At 44.8% G+C, this 25,446-nt stretch overlaps 1 protein-coding gene across 2 annotated transcripts in view; it reads right to left on the bottom strand.

Annotated features, from left to right (window-relative positions):
* The window catches only part of LRCH2 (leucine rich repeats and calponin homology domain containing 2), a 2,196,342-nt gene that overhangs the window by 1,397,119 nt on the left and 773,777 nt on the right, over window positions 1–25,446 (bottom strand). For both annotated transcript variants that reach the window (XM_069612877.1, XM_069612878.1), the window contains exon 8: window positions 16,956–17,067. In XM_069612877.1, the coding sequence (XP_069468978.1) occupies window positions 16,956–17,067 (112 nt within the window). The remainder of the gene's footprint in view (window positions 1–16,955; window positions 17,068–25,446) is intronic.

Genomic DNA, 25,446 nt, shown 5'->3' with positions numbered 1-25,446 from the left:
GACCACTGCAAAAGATTTAGGACTACAGGTGTTTGGCAGTAAACCCACTTGGTAGCAGTCTGTACCACACAGATTGACATGGTAGCTGTGGCTGAGCAGTCAGACTTCCCTCAAGAAGAGTTAGGCAGTATACAGAGTATTCACAATAGGTCAAGGGCACACAGTAGAACAAGTAAACACTGACCAGGGCTTGGTGTAAAAGAGATATAATTATTTATTTAAAACCACATCTAGAAAAACACACAGGCACTAATAATAAGTCATTCAAAAACACGGTCACTAAAAGATATACACTCCCTTAAAAGAATATTAGACAAGTGTTAAGTAAAGCCCCACTTATTTTCAGACAGCGATGAGTGGTTAACATAGATGGCACTCTAATAGTTCATTTTAAAAAGGGAGAGAAAAGCAGGGAACAAATTGAAACAGATCCCAACACTTTTTCCAGAACACAACAAGAGAGGAAGGCAAGGTAAAACCGTGAAGTTAGGGTTCAGGAGGCCGGATCCACTTTCAGAGGATCCAAACGAAATGTGTCCAAGGTCACACGGTTGCAGAGCACAAAAGTCTTGTAAAGGTTCAAAAAGGAGTTGGACCACAGAAAGGGACCAATTAGAGGGTCAAGGTGGCCAGCCCAGTCCAGAAGGTTAAGGGGTTATTATGACCTTGTAGCAATCTTTAGAAAGAGAGGCCTGGCGGACACGGTACCTTAAAGTGGTGAGAATGCTCCAGCGGGGGGGAGTCAGTTGTTCCTGGCAGCGGGTGCAAGTCGGTGCTTCGTCCGGGGGAAGAGAGAATCTCATCGTGAAGGAAGACTGGAGTCTGTTGCACTGCCAGGGAAGAAACCAGCCGCAGAGTTTCTCAGGTACAAGGAGCGGTCCGGTGATTCGCGGTTCAATGGTGAGTGGCTATCTGGCTGCCGTGGTGCTTGGCACGGGCAGTTCGACCACAAACCGGGCTGGGGTGCGAAGAAGGAAAGGAAAACTGGTTGTGCCCACCAGTCAGGGGAAGAAGCCTCTCCAGCCGGGAGATCTTCTCTGTCGTCGGGAAGTGGTCAGTCGGTTCTGCAGGGCTCCACCGGTGGTGTCGTCGTGGTAGGTCGGCTCAGCTTCTCCCTCGTTGGATTCTCAGGTCCTGTGGCGACTTCTGAAGTTCCAGTCCCCAAAGCCCTGCTTTTATGCAGAAAACCCCCATTCACTCAGCCTAGCTGTCACTCAAACATGCTAAGTGGTGAGCCGGCCGGCTCACCACTTGGGCCAATCACACAAGAGTGCGACCTGAGTTACCAAGGTAACTCTGTCCAGGGTGCCTAAACCCCCTCCCACACCCCCTGTGGTACCCAGACAGAGTGGCACCACTTTTGGAGGCTTCTGTGGAGAAGCCCGCCAAAAAGTGGAACAAAGGGCTCGACTTGGGTTGGAGTCACAGAAGAGAACACAAACGCCATTTTAGAATAGAGTCTTGGCAAAAAATACCAACCGGAGAATTAATATTAATTAAATAAACCGGCGGTATGTTCGAGGCTATTAGAATTAAATAATTAAAGTTGGTAGCCTCGAACAATGGGAAAATCCCATAGGAAAATTTTTGCGGTCGAATATAAACAGTAGTTTCCACTGCCACCAGCCAAAACTCGATCAGGGGGGACGGAGACGTGCCCCCCTTGACTAACAGACCCCGGGGCAATCGAATTGCCCCGACCAGTATGTCCACAATATGATGGCTTGTACTGGTTTCTGTTAATAATTTGGGACTAGTAAAGCCAATGGTGACTTTACATGCCCTGGGGGACAGTAGTCAGTCCCAGGGTATGGAGTCTATGGTAGGGTGTCACTATGACACCCCTGTGTTACTGCACGGAGGGTGCTGTGTAACACACATAGGAAAAACACGAGACCCTATGGAATAAAGGACCCCATAGCCCATAAAACACATTGCCAGTCAAAGGAATACCATAAATCATGTCCAAGAATGGGAGAAAAAGAGTCTCACTCTTGGCAGGAGGAAAAAAACAAACTCCAGAAATCCAGCAAAGCTGCTGGGGGACTCACTAGGTTAGGAAATTCAGCCTAAAGGGAGAATTCTCCCCAACAGGCTCTAAGGATCCTATACCCCCAAGTAAGAAGTCCCGGGGTGAAGCACCAACTCAGTCTTCAGACCCCTTCTATATACAGCCCTATTCTCAGTATCAGGAAGATCCATCCTTTGGTGAGGATCCAGATGTGGGCATGGTCGAAGAACAAACTGACAAACTGGGACAGGCTATTATGGGGATGATGAGGACCAAGAGGAGGAGGAGGACGACCCAGATACATACAGGGTAGATTCCCGGGTAGAGAAAGAGCCTGCGGTTACTGACTCCCCTGTCGACAACCAGCCTCTCCTAAATGAGGTCCTGTCCAGAGCGGCACAGCACTTCCACATTGACACCCAAGGTGCTCAGGAAGAGAGGGACTTTGCAGAGGAATTGGTGGGAGAAAGGAGACCTGTTGCTCAGGCCATCCCTATCCTTAAGTCAATACAAAGGAGGATAGACCCTTCCCTTGTTAACCCCAATCTCACTAGGGCAGTAAACCCCAGAATTGAAAACCTTTTCAGGGCAGCCCAATCTGACCCACTGTACATAAGGGGACATCTCAAACCGGACTCCCTGGTTGTTACAAACACCCGTAAGAGGGCGGGAACACCCTCGTCATCGTCCGAAGCTCCCCCCGACAAGGAGAGCAAGAAGATTTATGGCTCGGGCAGGAAAGTAGCCTCCACTTCCGCCTACCAGGCAAGGATCGCCAACTCCACCACCCTGCTGACTAGTTACAACTGCCACCAGTGGGAAGAAGTCGCGGCTCTCATAGACTCCGCCCCAGAACCCTTAAAGAGCCAATTGGCACGAGTTTCGGCAGAAGGGAGAGCTGTGTCAGGTTGCATTTTAAAATCAACCTTTGATGCCGCGGATAACGCCGGCAGATTAATTGCTGAAAGCACGGTCATCAAGAGGCATGCTTGGCTACGGCAGTCTGGTTTCAAGGCCGAGACTCAAGCATCATTGATAGATAAGCCGGTGGAGCCGGATCTATTGTTTGGAAAGGCGGTCGAGGATGCGCTGAAGAATGCCAAGGACGAGTACGAGACACTCAAGTCCCTAGGGCAACTAACCAACAAACCCCCTAACCAGAGAGGGAATGGCAATTTTCGCCGGCCTCGCGGACAAAACTCCCAAAGAGGCTCAAACTATTCCCAAGGCCAGGGTACTCCATGGAACACTAACCAGCAGTCTACCCAGAGTTATGGCAGGGGTAACAAAAAAGGTCGTGGTAGGGGTAGAGGCAGTCCCAATAAAGGAGGGGGCATGCTTCCACCAAAACCGTGACGCTCCGTTCAGGGTCCCTTCTCACGCATCCCCAGTAGGGGGACGCATTTCCATCTTCACCCAAGCTTAGGAAGGGATCACATCAGACAGATGGGTGCTGTCCACAGTGTCCGCAGGATACTGCATAGAACTCCTAGAGCGTCCCTGAAACCACCTTCCACGACAAAGAATACACTCCTTAGACCACCAGAAGATCCTACTCGAAGAGATCGAAAAAATCTTCTTGCAAAGGACGCGATAGTACTCGTCCCGGACACCAGGTAAACAAGGGTATTTATTCAACTTACTTCCTTGTGCCAAAAAAAGATTTGACAATGCGCCCAGTATTGGATTTATGGCCTGCAAACAAGTATGTCAAGCCCAAAAATTTTGCATGACTACTCTCCAAGAGGTAATTCCCCTCCTAAAAAAGGGGGATTACATGGCAACATTGGATATGAAAGAGGCCTATTTTCTTATTTCCATGTTCCCAGCGCACAGAAAATATCTGCGCTTCAAGGTGGACAGTCAGCACTACCAGTTCAAGGTAGTGCCCTTCGGAATAGCCTCGGCTCCAAGGGTATTCACCAAGGTACTGGCGGTGGCACACCTACGCAGGAAGGCAATCCCAGTGTACCCTTATTTGGACGACTGGCTCATCACGGGGGAGACCCCAGTAATTTGCAGGACAAACATTCAAAGAACTATCAACCTCCTCTTCGAATTGGGCTTCTCTATAAATGAGAAAAAAATCAAGTCTGGTGCCCAGCACCTCCAAGCAGTTCCTAGGAGCTGTTCTAAATACTCAAGAGGGGTTGGCTTTTCCTTCAGAGGAAAGAATTCGGAATATACTACTACAAATTCCGCAATATCAAACCGGTCGCCAGTTAACAGTACGCAAAGCAATGCGTTTGCTGGGCATGATGTCGTTATGTATTTACCTGGTCCCCTACGCATGCGTCCCATGCAAGAATGGTTGGCGAAACTGTGGTCTCAGGCAAGTGGTCATTGGGACGATCTAGTGGTCGTTTCACCAACACATGTACAAAGCCTCCACTGGTGGACAAGAGACAATCTATCCAAGGGGAAACCCTTTTACGATCCCGAGATACAGGCGGTAGTCACAACGGACGCATGCCTGACAGGATGGGGAGCTCACCATCTCCACCACACAGCTCAGGGTCTCTGGTCTCACACAGTGGCCAAAAACCACATCAACCTGCTAGAGCTTCTGGCAGTTTTCAGAGCACTTCAAGCGTTCGAGCCCCACCTGCTGAACCTGTCGGTGCAGATCCGGACGGACAGCACGACAGCCATGTTCTACCTGAACAAGCAAGGAGGGACTCGTTCGCCAAATCTGTCCAGACTTGCCCAGAAAATTTGGATATGGGCACTCAGACGGAACATCTTTCTGTCATCTCAACATGTTCCAGGGGATCTCAATTCTCTAGCGGACGCTTTGAGCAGAGATCCCCTTCCGGAGGAACAAGAATGGTGTTTCCACAGAGAAATCGTAGAGGATCTCTTCTCTCAGTGGGGTTTCCCCACTATAGACCTATTCGCCACAAGCGAAAACAGACAGTGCCCAGGATTCGCATCCAGGTTTCCCCAACCAGACTCCCTGGGGAACGCCCTGTGGATGAACTGGTCAGGGATGTTTGCGTACGCTTTTCCACCAACTCCTCTCATCAGGAAGGTGGTGAACAAGATGAACAGAGAGTCGATGACGCTCGTCCTAGTTGCTCCCATGTGGGCGAGACAACCGTGGTTTCCACACCTACGCAGACTCTCGGTGTGCGATCCCATCAAACTTCCGGGCTGGTACAATCTTTTGTCCCAGCACCAAGGTCAGAAGGTGCATCCTCTACCCAACTCCATGAACCTAGCAGCATGGCTCCTGAGGTCATAGAGTTTGGACATCTCAGTTTACCACAGAGGTGTATGGACATCCTAAAAGAGTCTAGGAAACCGAACACGAGGCATTGCTACTTCGACAAATGGAAGAGATTCGTTATCTGGTGCCAGAATAAACAAATAAACCCAGCTGATTGCACTCCTTCCTCAATCGTGACATACATGCTCCACCTGCTGGACACAGGGTTGGTTTTCAACTCACTAGAGGTACACCTGGCAGCCCTGTCAGCGTACACCACCTCACATAGCAAGGTGTCGTGGTGGAAGGTACCCGTGGTTAAAGCCTTCATGGAGGGAGTAAAGAGACTTCATCCCCCTATATCTAACCCACCACCAGGATGGGGCCTGAACGTGGTGCTATCTAAACTCATGGGCCCCCCATTCGAGCCCATGCATAAGACAAGTCTCAAACACCTGACCTATAGGACTGCCTTCTTAGTAGCCATTACATCCATAAGAAGGGTCAGTGAAATTCAGGCTCTGTCAGTGCAGGATCCTTTCTTTACTATTCATAAGGATAAACTGGTTTTACGGACACACCCTAGGTTCTCACCTAAGTTTATTTCTAAATTCCATGTAAACCAGTCCATCGAGCTTCCGGCTTTCTTCCAAAACCCACAAAGCTCGGCTGAGGTTAAACTACACACCCTAGATGTGCGTAAGGCAGTCCTTTACTACGTAAACAAGACCAGACCGCTTAGGAAAACAGATCAACTGTTTGTCTCCGTAGCCACAGGCAAAGAGGGAGATCGCGTCTCTAAGGGTGCCATCTCCAAGTGGATTGTCAACTGTATCCAGTTGTGTTACTCTCTTTCTGACAAAACTTTGCCTTTTACGCCCAGAGCCCACTCGACAAGAGGCATTGGGGCCACTGGCTTTCATTGCAAATGTTCCCCATGACACCATTTGCAAAGCAGCTACTTGGAGCTCTATTCACACTTTTACTCAGCACTACTGCATTGACACCCATTCCAAGACAGATACTCAAGTGGGACAAGAGGTTCTGAGACATTTATTTGCTCATGACCCTTCTCAAATCCCACCTCCTTCTAACACTGCTCGCTAATCTATGCACAGCATGTGATCTAAGCAGATTCCACAAGCCTCAGAAGGGATACATTACTCACCGTAATCGTATTTCTGATGCTTGTATCTGCTTAGATTCACATGCGACCCTTCCTCCCCTCTGAGAGAAGGCGCATGGATGCTTGTAGTCTTATCTTATCTATCTTCTATCTGCTTGGATCATCTGTACTCACGCTACTCCTCATGCTACCTCATGTCAGAAAAAATACAATCTCAGGGTCCTAGACGCGTGGGGGATCATGGGTACAGTGGACATCACACTAGGGATAGTATTACTGGCACGCCCCGTGTTGATGCCCATTTTCGAGTTTATAAAAACAAACTAATGCTCCGCAGCTTCCACTAGATGTCGGCCTATGCACAGCATGTGAATCTAAGCAGATACAAGCATCAGAAATACAATTACGGTGAGTAATGTATCATATATATATATATATATATACACACACACGCACACACACACTACAAGGACCATAAAAGTCAGAATTTGTGAACACTGATCAAACATCAGAACAAAACTTATCACAGCGCCACTGGTGGAACACTATGTCAATGTAAAACACACTGAAAATGATATATCATGGACCATCCTGGAAAAAATGAAGATACCGAAAAAAGAGGAGGGATTATAGGAGCAATGCTCCTGGAAAGAGAACTATGGATTTTTCGGTTAAATAGCTACAAGGAGGTTCTGAATGAAGAAATGTGTTCGCAGAGCTTGGCAACCATGTAAAAAATAGAGACTTGACAAGCATCACAAAGGAACGTAGACATAGATTACGTGTGTCTCAAAAGTAAGAGATTCAGCAAAAAAGATGGTGTATGGACCAACAGAGAAGACAGAAGCACCATATAGAAAAGGTTACATAGGGTATAACACCTGAAAACCCATTCGAGATGTAAAAGCTGACATCCATAGCAGAGGATGGGATATGTTCCTGGACAGAAAATGGAGACACGTGGGGTCTTAAGTTCCATCATAGACAATATGGGACTGTACATCATGAACAAGAATATAATTAATGATGCAACCTGGGCGATCTCAGAGAGCTAATCACCAAAAGACATTAACATCTTCCCATATCCATTTACAATTAGGAAGAGTTGTGTCATGAACAGCGCTAACAAAATAAAAAAAAAAGAGATGGATAGAAAAAGAGGACTAGCCTCTCCTAACTAAAAACCCTCAACATCACATGACCGCATCACGTTGATGTGAAATGTGTATATGAACCGCACGCGACCCGCATCAATCGTAACAGGAGATTGGAGAGAGGAGGTTTACGAGGCTTGGAGACCCTGAGACGCAAGAACAACAACAGTTCAATTATCAAAGGTGAGCCGCCACCATGACACACGAGCATGTGGCAACGCGAGTTGCAGCTCGAGCGAACGAGTGCGGATGTGACACACGACGATTGTGGCCACAATTGAAATGTCTAAATATAATTTGAACTCCACAATTGAAGTCCTAGTCAGCCACAAACTCGACACGCGAGCATTGGGCAATGCGAGCTGTAGTTCGACCTAATGAATGCGGCTTTGATATTCAACTGATAAAATGGCAAAACAAAACTGTGCAATTGAAGCCCAGGTGCAAGTGCAACATTATGAAGTATCCGTAGGCTTGGACTTTTCTGCCTAGACGAGAAGTAAAACGCGAGCACTGTGAAGCGCAAGGAGTAGTACAAGCAAATGAATGCGGATTTGATATATAACTTAAACCACACAATTGAAGTTCAAACGAGACGGGAGTGCTTGATTATGAAGCTTCCGTTGGCTGGGACATTTTTGCTCATAAGAAAAATAAAAAACATGGGATACTATGTACCGTTTGTTTAGACCATGTTTTTCTATATAGGTCTAACGATAAGGAAAACATCTACTGGGAAGAGTCAACACAGAGATGGGAGTGGACTCTAAACACTCCGAAATAATGTACTGGTAAGCATAGTATATTTACCCGTTTGGTTTCACATAACATCAAGGCATGCATTTATGAATCGAAATGGAGGGCACTATAAACATTTGTTCTCCATTCTGATCGTAGGCAGAACATCTAAGCTGAGTGAGACTTGATGAGTTGGGAGACCCAATGAGAAAGCAGTTGGTAAAAACACCCATATGTGGAAATGATAAATGCCAGTGTTCGTACTCGATATATATGAAATAGAACACTGAGTGACGGTTCCCCGTTTTTATATTCCCCTTTAATGGTGCATCAAGATTGAAAGATGATTGAAGAAGAGCGACAAACTCCTATGTAAACAAGAAAGAGCCTCTGACACAAACAATTATGTTGTCTGTGCTAATTATAACCCCGACTAAATGTGTCAGGTATTAGTCCTGAAGAAAGCGAATACAATTACATTAATCCGGCAGAAACCGGTCGACCTAATTAGTGGTTCAGGGTGATGACCAGAACCCCCAGGACTTCCAGATAGACTGCAAGCTTGGCTAAAATACAGCTTTTTAATTAGCAGATTTACTCTGTGAATGTTTTTTGTAGAAAAAGTTACATACAGAAAACGTTCCCCCCTTTTTTTATTTTGTGCTGCAAGACACATGAGAAGGAATGATTAAAAATACATTTGACTTCCAGTGTGCAATTGTTTTTAGCAGTGAGGAAAGTAGTGAAGGGTTAGTCTCTTTTCTATCCCCTAACCTAGACAGGTGGCACAACAGCATTGACTAGCGACACTGCACTCCACCTAGGGAGAGTTAGTGTCTTTGTATAGGGATATGCAGTACGTTATAGACTACTGTAGATGTAGAAGCTATAAATAACTACTCAAATAAATTCTGTCTGTGCTAGGGAGAAGACAGCAGTTTTGACCTTTTCAGAGCCTTACTTCAGTGTATTGACTTCTGAATTGGTGGCTGCAACTGACAACTGTGAAATGAGATTAGACCATGTTCTGAATGGGAGAGAGGATCTCTGCAATAGATATCTAGATGATATGGCAGCTTCTGACCCCACTTGGAAGGAACTTGGAATAACAAAGGACCTTCGTCAGGCCAACCTGTTAAAAAAACAACCAAGTGTCAAACTGAACAGGAGCCATTGGCTTTCCTTGAGCATAACACTTGTGTAAGTGGAGGCAAGATGCAACCTCTTGTCATTGAAGTACATGATGAACAGAACTGGGCAACCCCCACTACCAAAAGCCAAGTGAACTGGGAGACACAGGAGTAACATGGCAGACTACAGCCATAGAGCTGCCCCTCTGACTGCCCTCACTAATTCAAGGTGACCTAAGGAATTCTTACGGAACTTGGATTGTGAGAAGGCCTTCATTGGCCTGACAGAATCCCTAAATCAGGGCCCTGGTCTCAGGGTACCTGATTAGAAGAGAACTTCCATAGTGCAGGCAGATGCCTATGGCACTGGGGTATTAGGAGCACTATCACAGCTTAATGACAAAGGGGAGGAACACAAGCTACAAGATTAGAAGCAGGGAGGTCAAATGACTCACATTGGAGAACAACTGTTTTTCCATTATATGATGCCTTAAGAAGCTGAAGTTCTGCCATCATGGGACTCACTTCACTGTGTATGCTCACACTATGAAGTGGTTGGATATTAAGGGAGATAATCCAAAGTGGCTCAGGTGGTTCTTGAGTCTGCAGGCCTTGAACTTCACTATTGGGCCTAGGCCAGATCCTATATTAGCAATGATGATGGACTGTCCAACTGGGATAGCGGACTGCAACAGAGTACCCATCAGGGAGTGGATTAGTTGACTCTGTCCCTAGTCATGGGATAGGGGGGACAAGTGCTAGAAAGATTTCTTTTTACAGCACCGTTACCCTCATTTTTATGCAACCCCAAACCTTTTGCTTCTATTTTTTAATCTGTTCTGATATTTTTACATGCAGTGAAGTCTTCGGCTTCACTACAATGTCCTTTTCTCATGTTATGGCGAAACTGACATGTCCTTCAGTCAGTAGTGGGAAATATGTTTTCCCTTGGTCTTGTTATTTTATTGCCACTTTTGGTAACTTGTTATCACTTTTGGTTAATTTATCATTGTACAATGCATCTTACAATGCAGTAAGAAGGGGTACACTTTTTGTTTTGTCCTAGATTAACATTCCAAGAATGTTTGGTTAATTTAGGGGTGCCTAAAGAACAGGCTGGTGGCAGCAGTTACATTTTGCTATTTTTTAGTGTAATTTTATTTAGCCTAACCGCGTTTGGCTACCTACTGTGGCTAGGGTCCAAACATGGGCGTGCCACAAGGTTTGTCGTTTGTCCTTTGGCCATCTTTTTATTAAGACTTCTTCCTGAGGACAGGAACATCCTTATTGTCATGGTAATGAAGTCAGGGGCACAGGCATGCAGGGGTCGCATGCACTGGAGATGTGGGTGGACACTGGGCTGGCGCCTTTGGCACCAGGCTCATGAACAAAAGTAAACAAGAACATCCATTTAACACCAAAAAGCTTTTATTATGGACATAGCACTTCAGGTGCATTAACCTTGGAAATTCCATCCATTAAGCAGGATGCATTAACCTTGAACATTCCATCCATTAAGCAGGTCCAAGTTCATTCTTGGGTGTGGCTGCTAATGGATTGCCTTTGCACGTGCTCACTCTCTAGGAGTGGCAGGGTGTGGCTGGTAAGCCGGCCCTAAGGGGTGTGCCCACAATCTCTGCTATATAAGCTGGCCCGATCCGCAAGACGGACGCTTTGCATTATTCTGCACTTGCAAGCAGCGTAACGCTCACCGTCGCCTGAGGTCAGACTTACCTTTGAAGATCCTGCTTCCTGGACATCCTGCTTCCTGCCAGCATATTTACCAACTGGGGGAAGCTGTTCTTACCTGTACATCTCTTCGGCAAACCAAGTATTCATCTTTACACTTTCCGGAACGCCGAAATCTTCATCTTGGCACAGCAGCATGACACGCTCCATCGTCAACAGCAGCGCCTGCAAGGAAAAACAGAAGACAAGGTTAGACATCGAAAAAACAGTCAGTTTAAGATTGCGCTTCTCCTTAAACCATCACTTACCTGCTGTCGAACATTGCGGTAGCATCCATCTTCCATCCGGCCGCGTCTCGCGTCTCACAGCTGCATTGAGGCCGCATTTCCATCTAAGGGAAGAAAACAGAAGAGAGACATTATTGCAGGCATAAATAGTAGCAATATATAAAGACATTAAACAGAACGAACAGCATCACAAGAGCTCAAGAAATACTTGCCAATCATAAGGAGAAGCATAGTCGCAGCTGGACTGGACTAATCCTTATCAGGGATCAATGAAGGAACTAGATCCCATTCAACGCGCCCCTGCCAGAAGTAACAGGACGGAGAACTTATCTTCCATAATTCACAGGTGAGCTTTATGGGCCGGCGTATGCTCACAGAAACCGTACTTAGGGGTGAAGGGTTCGAGAGGTACAACAATCGCAGAGTGGCACACTCACACACTTTTATCTCCACTCAGGAGCAGTATCACCATGTACCACCGCTCACAGCTTTTCTACTGAGGGAGAGGCCTGAAGGGGATGATTTAAGTTCAGGGAGGGCTGCAACCATGCCCCAACGCCTCCGCAGATACCAGGTGAGCGTAACACTTATATGGACTTCCAGTGCCTGGGAAAGCTGAGGCTTTTCATGGGCTATTGCAGGGCCATGGGTGTTTGCTGCCAGGAAGTGGGTTGGGACTGTCTGGTCTCAATCCACAAATTGGTTTAAGTGTGTCTATGCATGAGTTGTGCCACCAATGGTCCTGATTGGACCACTGTTTGGGTGAGTGTGTGTGGGCAAGATCTTTGATTGGCTAGTGGGAGTTTCGGCACTTACCTGGATTTGGATAAGAAGAGGACCCCCTACACCATTTCCAGAGAGATCCTGGAAGAAGACGAAAGGAGCCAAGTATCCTGTCCAGTCATTTTTCATAGTGATATATGGCCATACATAAATAGGTATTTTCTTTATAACCGATTGTCTAAGTGTGTTCCTTGACTTTACATTGTGTGTACTCATTTAGGACCCCTTGCCAGGCGCTTAGCCCTCCTGAGACTTAGCTTTGACCACTTGCCTTGCTACCTTGAACTGGTTTGGGTACAGCTCCGGAGCTGTCCTAGTCACCAATCTAGGTTGGCCTTCTAAACACCTGTCCACCAGGCCAGAGTATAGAAAATCAGTCCTAACAACCCCTAGTGCGCCACCACCCGAATGCCATCCAGGACAGAGAGCTATGGGCCTTATGTAGACCAAGAGGTTAATCTTGTTTCACAGTGTTTAATTTCTGTCTAGCAGTCAAATAAAGGGATTACATCCTGTGATGTTGACTAGTGATATGACCAGTGCCTTGCGAATGAGCGATAAAAGCACAGTCTAGTTTAATGCTCCCTAACATTAGTAACCAAATTGTGTTTGTTCCACTAAGTCGGTCTTCTCCCCAAGTAATGCTTTGATACGCCAAAGCTTTTTATCTTTTTCCCCCTAATGTCTGGTGCACTTGTTTATGGGAAGTAGGCAGGTGGAGAGACACGCATCCATTTCCAACATTCCCAATGATGGGGGATGAACCCAATGGTCTTAAACTGGTGACTCTGCATGTCAGGGACTTCAACTCACCCATCAAACGCACATTGATCCTCCTGAGGCTCCACACCATGAGAGCTTCCGTTGAGTTTTTTCAGGAAACACACTTGCTCTTGGAGGAGGAGATGAGGCTCCACAAAAAAAGGTATAATGTTCAATATCATGCGTCAAGGGGTACTAAGAAAAGAGGGGTGGCTTTCCTCTTCATGAGAGAATTCCCATACAGGAAATGAGCGCTTGCGAGAGACCCAGAAGGTACCTGCTGATGGTCAAAAGGTACAATATGGGGCCAAACCTTCACACTCATATCTCTATACTCACCAAACGATAACCTAGACCTGTTCTTTACAGACATAATCCCTAAAACGGGGCAATTTTGCAAAGGTAAGCTCATAATAGGCAGGGATTTCAACTGTGTATTTGATCCATTAATGGGTAATGCACAAGCCCACCCCCAGGCAGATAAGAGAAACTTTCAGGTGATAGCCAAGATATTACAAGCACAGATCAAATGGGCTTTACAGTAAGCAGATGCACTCACAATAACAGAGTTATAAACTTGTTTGAAGCCAGCTCATAACTGGGCCATAAATGTGCATTACTGGCTTGGATGCCCATAAGGCCTTCAACAGTCTAAATTGGTCATTTTTGGAACACACCCTGAACGCATTCGGACTGGGCCCAAATTTTGCTTTGGCTGGTGAGGGCAAATTTTCAAAGCCCATGCACCAAATTGAAGACATGGATTATGGCCTAACAGAGTGAAAATACAAAGGGGTACCCCACCAGGGCTATCCACTATCTCCCCTGATTTGTGCACCAGAGCCACTTGCTCAATTCCTCCACACCGACACGAGAATTAAAGGGATCTCATTCTGGGTGTTAACTACAAGCTAGCATTATAAGCAGATGACTTGCTACTATTCTTGGAGGATGTCTCCTCTTCAAGCACAAACCGTTTTCAAAAGATCTCTGGCTTCAAGATTAACATGACTTAATCTACAGCTATGAACATCTGAATCCCCAGAAAATGTCACTTTCGACACAGGACAGATTTCCTTGTAAATAGTCCAAAGCGTCCCTGGAGTACCTGGGAGTTAGAATCGCAATTAAATATGATCAGCTGCTCCCGGAAATCATTTCACCATTGTGGGCCAGGGCCCTGGAACTCATGAGGAAATGGAACCTACACAAAATTTCGAGGTTAGGGAGAATAGCAGCAAAAAAGATTGCTTTGCTGCCTACATTCCTATATATATATATTTCAGGCACTACTGATCCCTACCAAAATGGTGAAACTACGAGGGGCAATTCTTAAATATATCTGGGGTAAGAAAATGACTGAAGCTTGCAGGGGACTCCAAAGAGCACCCATACAGGAAGGGTTGGGTGTGCCAGATATACAATGCTACCCAATTGCTGCCCAGGTTTGACACATCCTTGACTGGCCCAAGTTGCAAGATAAGAAATGGAAATAGATTGAACAGTAGAGGCGTAGGGTCCCACTTTCACATGTGTCATTCCTGTCGGTTGGGACGAGGTTGCAGATGGGTACTGCCTACCCCACGCTGCTCACTGGGGTATTGTACAAAGAGTGTAGACTGCTGAGGATACAACCAGGTGTGGGCCCTTGAACACCAATATCCGATAACCCAGGCTCTCACCCAGCTTAAACAAACATGGATTTGCCAGGTGGGAAACGGGAAACAAAGGAACCTCGGACCCTGGATAAATCATAGCATTATGAAGGTCCATTACCTTTCATCCAATGTAATGAAAAAATTCCAGTTACCTGAATGCTTTAGATATATGCAGCTAAGGCACTGGGCATCAAATCAGTGGGGGAGCAGAGGCCTCTAGAACACCTGAAGATTTGGAGCAACTGGCATCCACTGGGAGGTATATAAAATAATTTCCCAGTGTTGTAAGATGTTACACCGGTCGATGTATCTATGATCTATCCATACATGGCTAAACAGGAAACAGAACTGGGTCTCCCAATTCTTATTGAAACTTGGTACCGTATATGGGGGAGAATGCAGAAAAGCTCTAGATGCACAAATAAAAAGTAGCGTTCATACAAAACATGTTATATATAGATGGTATCCGACACTGTACAGACTGCATACCATATTTCTGTGTGTATCTGAACTCTGTTGGAGGTGGTGCGGACGGAGGGAAAACATGGAGCATATGTGGTGGTACTGCACAATAATACAGATATACTGAAGAGAAATCCTTGCGAGAATTAAAGAAATCTTGGGAACACACCTCCAACTGGATCCACTCATGCTTGTTCTGGGAGGCAACGACGACTATGGGATCTATCCATCTGGGCACAGAGCGGCTTTAATTACACAGCTAATCAACATAGCCTGTCTGACACTAGCACAGTTTTGGAAAGGCCCAAGGGGACCACCCATAAGCTGTTGGTGGATAAAAGTGCGGAAAATCCTCTCCATGGAAAAGATCTTTGGGGTGGCTGGCTAACCCCAATGCCAAATATCTAACAACGTGAACTCTGTTTATTGAATAGAACAGGGACTTCAAGCATACATCGGAGCTCATCTCCTTCATAGTTTTTCCATTCTTTCAGAACACAAGACCCACATAGAGACACTAGCCACCCCAGGAAGCTAAGGAAACATCGAAGTACAAGAAGATAAATATATCATGAGACTCCTGCAACCACACCCTTTGTGCCCAGATGTTTAAATGTGTTATATCTTATGTTTCCTTATGTGTTACATATATTTTGTTTGACTTCAACTGTAATTTTGGCAAAAATGGAAAATAAGAGAAATAATGCTCGGCGAAAAAAAAGGAAAAAAAGTGAGCAGGGCTGGAACCCATGCCAACCAAGCTGGCAACATCCCTAATGCACTTACCAGAGGTGCATGAAAAAACACATCACACAGGTAGCAAAGGAGGAGACACTGCTCTCCACTGCATGCTACAAGCCAATACCAGACCAATTCTGAACGGTTACCAAATCAGTGGGTCATCCACATCCTAGCCTGAGAACCTTCACAATGGGTTCCATGTGGAGTAGTTCTCTGTTGTGAAGAGACTGAAACTAGAGGTCACAGTAAAGTGTGCAGTGCTGCACAGGGTGCTTGGCAGATAGCCAGTGAAGGCAGAGAATGTTCAGAATACCCTCACAGAACTGAAATTGACAAAAGCTGTGTCTCTTCTTTAGCAAGTTCACTGTGGCATAGGACAGGACCCGGGGAAGGCACTAGGACCAGCCGTCCCTGGCTAGGAGTTGGAGGGCTAGGAGTTGGAGGGCTAAAGACTTTAAAAATAATGATGAGAGGAAGAACATGCAAGTCAGACAAGAAACTGAGCTATAGGTAGCCTGTTTTATGTTCTTTTGCCACCAGGTATTTTTTCGATGAGTTTTTTAATAAAACTTTTTCATCTTAAACACGTGTTGCCATTTTGCAAAAAATATTTGGGGGTTCCCCTCAAACCCGTCTTCCTATTATTTAATCTTTATAGCTGCCCCCTGCCCCTTTCATCCCTTACCAAAACTCCCTTCATTTTCCGATGAGTTATTTGGATGAATATGTTTCTTTAAAAATCTGATCAAGAAAAAAAAAACTGGCAGCAAAACGACTGTATACCAGGGATCCAAAGCATGCAACTATGCATGTGGGCCAGAATCATTGTCTTTAAAGATTTCTCATACTCCAAGAATGATCCAACCCCAGTCTTGCAGGTAGGATGACCCTGATGTACAGAGGATGGGAGAGTGGACGCTCACATAAAGAAAAGAAAAAATACACACACAAACTAAGATAAAGTGGGTGCTTTTGTCTGGAATACAACGACCATAAGGATACAAAGACTATGATGATGAAAAGAATTTGATGTGCCATACTGTGTTAAACTAAGGATCAGTACATTCCTTATATCAGTGCCCCTGTGAACAAAGACATTAAGTAAATGTTTCTGTTAGCAAATGACCTACTAGTAACATTTCATGTTTTTTAATAATTCAATAGATTAGCATCAAATGAACATCGCAGATCAATTATCTGTTTTACCTTTGTGCAAATCCACTTTACTTCCTATCAAATGATTGTCGTTTTTCAGCAGCTGGTCCCTTGCTGATTCAGATACCTGAGAGTGAAGGCTGACCGTATCATCATCAGAAGGCTGAAAAAACAGATGGGATTGGAATATATGCGACACAATATCAATGTGATTAAAAGAGCAAACAAATCATGCTAGCAACACACATTGTTGTACAGTGGCTGCAATAGTTAAACTTAATATTTTACTGCAAATTTACTGTGCAAGATCTCAGAAAATATCAAAGTAGTGTGGTCACTAAACAGTAATATTTGAGATTCTCACATCAGTATGCCAGTGAAGAACGGTCATACAGTAAAATTCAATTTATTTTGTCATTTTTCTCATTAAAAAAGAGGTTAAGAGCAAGTTGCTAAAACCATGCCAAGTGTAATCGCACTAGCAAATGGCAATTCATTTGCATTAATTTTAATTTATGAGAAATGTTATTATATATCTATCCCACAATGTCTCACTAATGTGGCTCTGAACTGGAGGTGAGTTTACAGCGACCGCTACTAGGTGGTGCTGTGGCATGTGTGACTTGGCTCAAATGGATTATAGTTGAGGTGAATATATTCAGTGCAACAAAACTCTTGAAATTCAGGGGGAAAACTTTAGTTGAAGTGACGTTAAGGTGTCTAAGCCCTGAAATTCGGCAGGTGTTGGAAGCAACACCACCTTAACTATGAGGGCCCTCATTGCCCAGCCCCTAAGCACACTGATTACATCCTGTATAGCATCATCAATGGTATAGCAAACACACATGCAAGTAAGAAAAGCAACATTTAAAAAAGTGTGTTTCTGCATGTAAGTGTGGTTTCAAATGCTAAGCTTGATTTGAGTATACATTTAAAAATACTGACCATTTACAACAATGGTGTTCTTACACACCAGAGTTACTATGTAACGAATGAGCATTTACAATGATGAGATACTCTAGTACCTTTATCACTCAGTCCCTGATATTTGATATTGCAATTATGTCCTTGATCCAGACCACCAAAGAATAAAACATACATGAGAAGGAACAGTTTCTGAAATCATTGTTTCTTCATATAACATACTACTTACTGTCAGCATAACAAATTAAAAAGGTAGTTCTTGACCACGTCAATGCAGGTGTCCTGCAAAGAACCATATTGAAAAACACTTTCATGTTGTAAAATCGTTTTAGTGTAGGAGATTGAAGCTTGCATTGTACATGTAATTATGTAAATATGTTTTGATTGTATGATTTTAAGTTGTGTACATTTCAATTTGAGCTAAAACACAAAGATTATTATTTCGCTACATGTTTTGGACTATGACTTCCATGATCCCTGTAATGTAAAACCTCTGAACATACAAAGGTTGCAGACACCCGCTGTATTGCACCTGAAATTGGAGAATGCTATGCGCAAGACCAACATTCTGTAGTTATCCTACCATCATTTACAATACTTGACAAATGATTTGGACCTTCATAAAAGACAAGGCATATTACATCTGTGCAAGAATGCACTCTATATGTTCAAATACAGCCAAACATGTGTCCCTGTTTTTTGGTACTTACCAGCAAGTTCATTGAGGAGGTCATAAGTGGTGACCCAAGTGATTTCTGAAATGATGGCATGACTAATGGCATTTGACATGTCCAAAGTGATGTCGTCAGTGAGGTCATATTATGGGCTGCGCAATGGCGGTCTCATACTTAAGGCTGTGTGCTTCCAACACATGCAGAATTTAAGGGGTTAGTGTTGCATTGAATCAGCAGATTACCGTCACTGCAACTCAAGTTCTCACAGAATTTCAATGATTTTGTAATGATATACAACCCACCACCAGTAATTCTGCCTTTTTACTGATAATAAATGATTGGTCATCAGCTATGTTATCAGTAACTTTTCTTCAGCTACGCAACATCAGGTTTATTAATTATTTCATCTTTTTGTTTGTCCATTAGATAAGGATGGGATGTGGGGTGTAAAAGTATGAGACGGACCAAGAGGAGGCATGGTTTTGTTTGTTTGTTTATTGATTTTGTATGGCGCGCCAAACCCAAAGGTAACAGGGCGCTACAGAGAACAGGAACACAAGTTTGCTTAAAAACTTAGTTGCAGGCACAGTATACATTTACGGATTAAATTACATGATAAATCGGTTGAATAATATACATATGTACAGTCAGGTTAGTGGGTATGGATTGGTACATGGTTAATCTTGGGGGTCATTGGAGTGTAGCCATGCGAGAATATATTTCGTCTAAAGCCATAGTAGGACTGGTCTGTTCTGATGTCAAGTGGGAGAGCATTCCAGTATTGGGCTGCCTTAATTGGGAAGCTGCTGCCACCTGTTTTTTTAGTTTGAATTTGGGTATCTGAAGGCAGAAGGAATTGGCTGTTCTGGTAGGGCGAGTGGAAGTTTTTTCTCACAATTCTTGCTGCCAGATAGGGGGGGCTGCATTATTGAGGCATTTGAAGGTAAGTGATGCTGTCTTAAGTGAGATTCTGTTGCAAATTTTGAGCCATTTGTATTGTCTTCTAGTGTTAGAAATGTGATCTTTAGAGGGTACATTAAAGGCAGTTCTAAGGGCGTTGTTTTGCAATGTTTGAATTTTGTCAATGATGTATTTGTTAGCTCCCAAATACACAGCATTGCAATAGTCAAGTTTGGACAGTATTAGGGGATTGGCAATGATGATACAGCTGGCTTGAGTGAGGAAAGCTCTACTTGCCCTAATGACCTTGCACGTGTAGGCTGTAGAGGATGCAAGGGAGTTAACTTGTTTCTTTAGTGATAGGGCTGAATCAAGGTGAAAGCCTAATGTTTTTACTGTTTTGGAAACTGTGATTATGTTGCCATCTATGTTAAATGCTGAACAGTTGGGACTGAGTTTTTTAAAGTTGGCAGTGGATCCGAGGAGTAGGATTTCGGTTTTATCATCATTCAGGCATAGTTCATGTGTGGTCATCCATGCCTGAATGATGAGATGTATTTTGTTTACCAGACCGTATCAAAATTGCCTGAAAGGGGAATGAGGATCTGAGTGTCATCTGCGTAATTAGTGTAGGTGACCCCCAGTCTGTCCAATTTGTCGAATAGGGGCTTGGTAAAGATACTAAAGATAGAGTTGGCGAGACCCAAGAACCTTGGGGTACACCACAGGTTATTTTAATGGGGTCCGCTGATGCCAATGTGGCGAAAACTCTCATTGTGCGGTTGTCCAAAAATGATTGGATCCAGGCTATAGCCCCATTTGAGAAGTGGCCAGCCGATGCCAGGTGTTTGCACAGGACTGCGTGATCCACTAGGTCAAAGGCTGCCGACAGATCAAGGAGGAGTAGCACGGCGGTGTTTCCCTTGTCATTCAGTTCGTCAATCTGAACTTTAAGATCAATTAAGGCTGTTTCTGTGCCGTGCTGTAGTCTGAATCCTGATTGGTGGGTACCTAAGAGTTGGATAGTTTGGAGATAGTGCTAGATTTGTAGGCATGCTACTCTGTCTATTATCTTGAGGGGGAATGGTACCGTGGTGATGGGTCTATAGTTAATGGGAATGGCAGGATCTAGAGTTTGCTTCTTGAGGAGGGGTAGGACCCAGGACTCCTTTAGGTTACTTGGGATGGTATTGGAAGAGAAAGAGGCATTGATCAGTTTGGTTAGGAATGGGGCTAAGTCTCTTGTGGCATCCTTAATAAGCTGGGCTGGGCAGCTGTCACCCTTACAGTTAGAGGGTTTGAGGGATGCAATAATCTTTTCGGTTTCCAAGATGGATATTTTTTTGAATTTGAAAGGGTCGAGGTCGGTGAGTTGGTCGTCATGGGGATGGAGCTAAGTGATGTTTCAATGGGAGTTAAGGAGTCTTTTTTCAAAGCAATTTTAGTTTGGAATGTTTTCATTTTAACTGCTAGGGCATTTTGGATGCTGGTGCACCATTGGTTGTCTTTGGCAATGTTGTCGGGTGGTGGTACTGGGGATACCAGCTCCCTTGGGATGGTAAATAATTCTCTAGTGTTGGAAGTTGCGTTGCAGATTCTTTCAATAAAGAGATTTTTTTTTGTAAGTAGGATTTCTCTTTTGTATTTATTGGCAAAAAGTCTAAGTTTCAGTTTATTTTCTTCAGATGGGGTGTGGCGCCATACAGTCTCTAATTTCCTTTTTTGCATTCTTAGTTCTTTTCGGTGCGGGGTGAACTAGGCATTTAGGTGAGCTTGTTGTTTACTTTTTTGAAGTTTTAAAGGGGCAATGGTGTCTAGTGCTATTTTCATAGCATTATTGTAACTTTCTACCTGGAGCTGAGGATGCTGGTTGTTTGGAAGAGCATTGATGGCAGGTAGTAGCAATGACAGGAGATTGTCTGGGGTTATATTTTTTTTGGCTCTAGTGGGTAGGGGGGGTGCCATAATGTTCTCTTTGGTGATTTGTTTATTAAGCGTTAGTGTAAAGTTGATGAGGTAGTGGTCTGACCAGTGTTGAGGGGTAATTTTGGTATCTCAATTCAGGGTGGCGACCCATTCCAGGGTCCTACCTTTGTTGTGGGTTGGGTTGAGAACTTTTTGGTTTAGACCGTGTTCAGCTAACATAGCGGCTGTAGAGTGGGCTTGTTTGTCATCTGGGTCATTAAAGCCTAGGTTCAGGTCGCCTAGTAATAGGATTTGCGAGGAGTCTTTAGTGTTATTAGCTAAGTGACTGGATAGATCCTCTTCGAAGATCCCAATGAGGCCCTGTATATTAGGTAGATTGTTAGTGTGTGGCAGTTGGAGATGGGCAGTTTGGCTATGAGGAGTTTGCATGATTTGAGAGGAGATGAAGTTTGTAGTCTAATAGCGAGGTCAGATTTAGCTATAATAGCTAAACCCCCTTCTTTGCTGTAAGGTCTGTTCATTCTAATTAGTTGGTAATTTTCAGGGATAGCTAGGGAAAGTGCAGGGCCTGCAGCTTCGTGTAACCATGATTCGGTGACTGCCAGGAGGTCAAGGTTTTCAGATAGTAGAGTGTCTGCTATTACGGTGGCGTGAGCCACTAAGGACCTGGCATTGATCAAGGCGCTAGATAGAATGGTTACCTTAGGTATGTTTTGGATTTTTATGGAACGCGTTTAGGCTGAGTAGTATTGTTGCAAGGTATAGTTGGGTTGGGGTATGGCTTGGTGTACCGTGAGGTTAGTTTATATTGGGGGGTTGAAAGCTTTGTTGCTGTGACATATGGGCTCATAGAGGCGGCGTAGTCTGGCTCGAAGTCTATTATTTCTGTCCATAGTGAGTCACGGTGCGTGTTTGTAGGAGGACATAATGATTGCAATGCTGAATATGGTGAGGCACAGTAGAGATGCTATCTGGGTCTTATTAAGGCACATCGTAATGGGTAGTAGTGGAGAGCACGGTAGTAGTTTAGGGGCATGGGCTGGTACCAAGTTTATTAATTTATGAGAGCAGCTCAGCGACTGGCAGTAGCTGTTTCTAGCGGGTGCACAAATCTAGTAATTGGTTATTTCGGATAGGCATGCTCACAATAGCTAACATTAGCATTAGACAATCTTGTAGGTCTGTGATAGCTAACAATGGGCTCTGTCAGAGGGGCATATAGTGGGCTAGATGGGCTGGTACACAGTAGGCAGCTCAGGGCAGGCAAAATAGGCTAGTACACAGTAGGCAGCTCAGGGCAGCACAATAGGCAGGCATAATGGGCTAGTACACAGTATGCAGCTCAGGGCAGGCAGAGTAGGCTGGTACACAATAGGCAGCTCAGGGCAGGTGAAATGGGCTAGTACACAGTAGGCAGCGCAGGGCAGCACAATAGGCTAGTACACAATGGGTTAACACATCTGCATTGCACTGCTGTAGTGCATGCTGTCAGGCAGAGAGTACAGTGTGGGCAGAGCAAGGGAGTTCATAATACAGGAGAATGCTAGTATGAGCGTTAAGCTATAGGTAAGTCAAATGTAGCAACAAAGTCATTTCACTGTAGTGAGTCTTGGGGGCATCTTACCAGGTTACACATCAGCACGTGAGGGCTGGAGGAGAATGGGTATGAGGGCAGTCATGCTCCGATGTCTCGACGCACAGAGCTTCCTGTAAGGCAGTGTGTGGTGGCAAGCATGAACGGGAGCTATGGGCTAGTAGTAATTAGCACAGTGGACGCAGTGGGTGGCTGTGTGTTCAAATTATCACAGAATCAAAAAGATCACAAAAGTGACAGGCAGTCTAACGTGGATAATCCTAGTGATCCAAATGCATCAGGCAACAGATTTATAATAAGTTGGGCTACTATTCAAAGTAGTGCGAGGACAACGCATTACAAGAAAGCAACAGAGGCCAAATCAGTAAAAATTGGTACAGGGCTATCAGGTACGATTAATCATTCCAGTTAAAAAAATACATAGGAGAATTTGTAATGCGTAGCGTACATAGCAGTGAAGTTACTAAGCACAGTGGTGCGAAAACAACATGATGCAATGCAGCAGGTGGGTAGGACTGTTAGTGTTATCACATAGGTCCCGAAGGAGGGTGCGCCATATATTCGTATTTGTGGGTTTGCCCGTAATTATGGAGAAGCACACAAACAGCGGTTATACAACGTCATAAGGTTGCTAAGCGTAACGGACTAGGCACGGAGATGCAGCTGTTATATAGGTTAGTGGATACATTGGTTGTTGGGAACAGTGTTATAACGACCATGAGTAACCAAAGGCAGCAGATAATGCAACAGGTCTCAGGGTAGAACAGTAATGCAAGTAAAGTAGTGCAATGTATAGGCTAGACTTGTACTAAATATAGGTTAGGACAGAGACCCAAGTGGGGCAAATATTAATGGACATGGTAACGTGGGTATGCACAGACATACAATACCGGCAAGTAGCCGGAAGCAAGAGTTCAGCAATTAGGGGGCCGCCCAAGGGAGGGAGTTCCATAAATCAAGTGGATTAGATATCCTTGTGTTCGGGAGCTGGCGTGATGCTTACCGGTAGGAACGTTAGTAGTCAAGATGAATAGGGGCGGCTGATCTGGAGGCAAACGGGCAGAGTTCCTGGCCCTGGCCTCTGTCGACTCTGGACAGGCTCGGGACAGGGGATGAGCCTTGTTGTGTGCGCCTTTGTGGATGGGCCGCAGTTCGCCTGCCGGCGAACGATTGGCTGTGAAAGGGGGCTACGGGCCAATCAATGCAAAGTTGCAGTACCTGGAGGAAGTCAGACCCAGGATGCAGAGGCGTAGTTGCGATCGGCCATTTTAGGCTGGTTGGGCCACGTGGATTGCAATGGAGGCACAGCAAGGACATAGGCAAAATGTGGCGTTTTCCTCAAAAATAAAGAACGAACGCTGATTCCGAGGAATCAGATGAACAAAGCATGATTCAAATAATATTTCTGCAGTTGTCAGATGGATGGAAGCTGCATTTGGCAGCAAATAAGCCCAAAGGCCTACCTACCCAAGGCCTACACTATGATGGGTTTCCCTGCCTCAACCTAAAACTAAGGAAACGACAGGTTGTCTGTCACATAATATTCACTGTCCTTGTCCAAAACCCTACTACTATCCCTTACACTTAAACCGAAGCATGCAAAATAAAGTAAAGTCTCCCACCAGGAGAAGGAGTACCTTCTCCTGGTATTCAGTGTAGTTAAAAGCCCAAGAGAATATCTCCCTTCTCTTGGCACAGTTCAAACAAAATATCTACAAACAGGAGACTGCCTGCCTTCTCCTGGTACACTCAGAATTGTTCTCTTTACAAAAAGGCACAAGCCAGGGGGGAATGACTCCCTTCCCCTGAAGTAGGTCTATTGACTTCTCAATTAGTTCAGCTTTCAGATTATTTGCCACAAGAATGCACCCCTTCACCTGGTGTCTACGAATGTAATGCATCAGTGTCCACACACTTTGGACTGGGGAAATGACTCCCTTCCCCTGGTTCTCGACATAGAACTTGTAATATTCTTAACTCCTGCCATCTCAGCAATTCTGTTGCCTCTGTTCCCAGGCTCTTAATTATAAATTACTCACCGTAGTGACTAATGTACTCCTAACCCATTGTTCCCATTCCTCCATACTTTATGAGCGTCCCTCGCTAGGGACAAGTGATGGAACCTTTTTCACCAGAAAAATCATCTTCCCCTTTAAATGTAGATGTGTGCGGGGCGTGGCCATGGGAGTATACGCTCCCCTGACTCTGCCCACCGGCGCCACTCCTCAGTACCCTTTGACGCGTCAACAATATTAACATTGCCTAATGACACCAGTTTTATTAGAGGGGAGGATGGTGGGATGTATGGAGGAAAGGAGGGCTATGGACTAGGAGTATGTTAGTCACTATGGTTATGGTCACTTATAATTACTCCTACGTCCCGTCCTCTTTCCTCCATACTGTATGGGCGAGTACAACTGAACGTAGCCCTTTGGTGGAGAGGTGCTCCCTTAAGAAAACAAGTTCCTTAACGCTGTCTGACCAAATGCCAAGTCCGACCTGGAGCCAGCATCCAAGCAGCAGT

The sequence above is a fragment of the Ambystoma mexicanum genome, chromosome 5p (genome assembly GCF_040938575.1).
Source record: "Ambystoma mexicanum isolate Mex_15411 chromosome 5p, UKY_AmexF1_1, whole genome shotgun sequence".
Lineage (NCBI taxonomy): Eukaryota > Metazoa > Chordata > Amphibia > Caudata > Ambystomatidae > Ambystoma > Ambystoma mexicanum.
The sequence above is the reverse complement of the archived record's forward strand: the minus strand, read 5'-3'. Positions and strand labels throughout refer to the sequence as shown.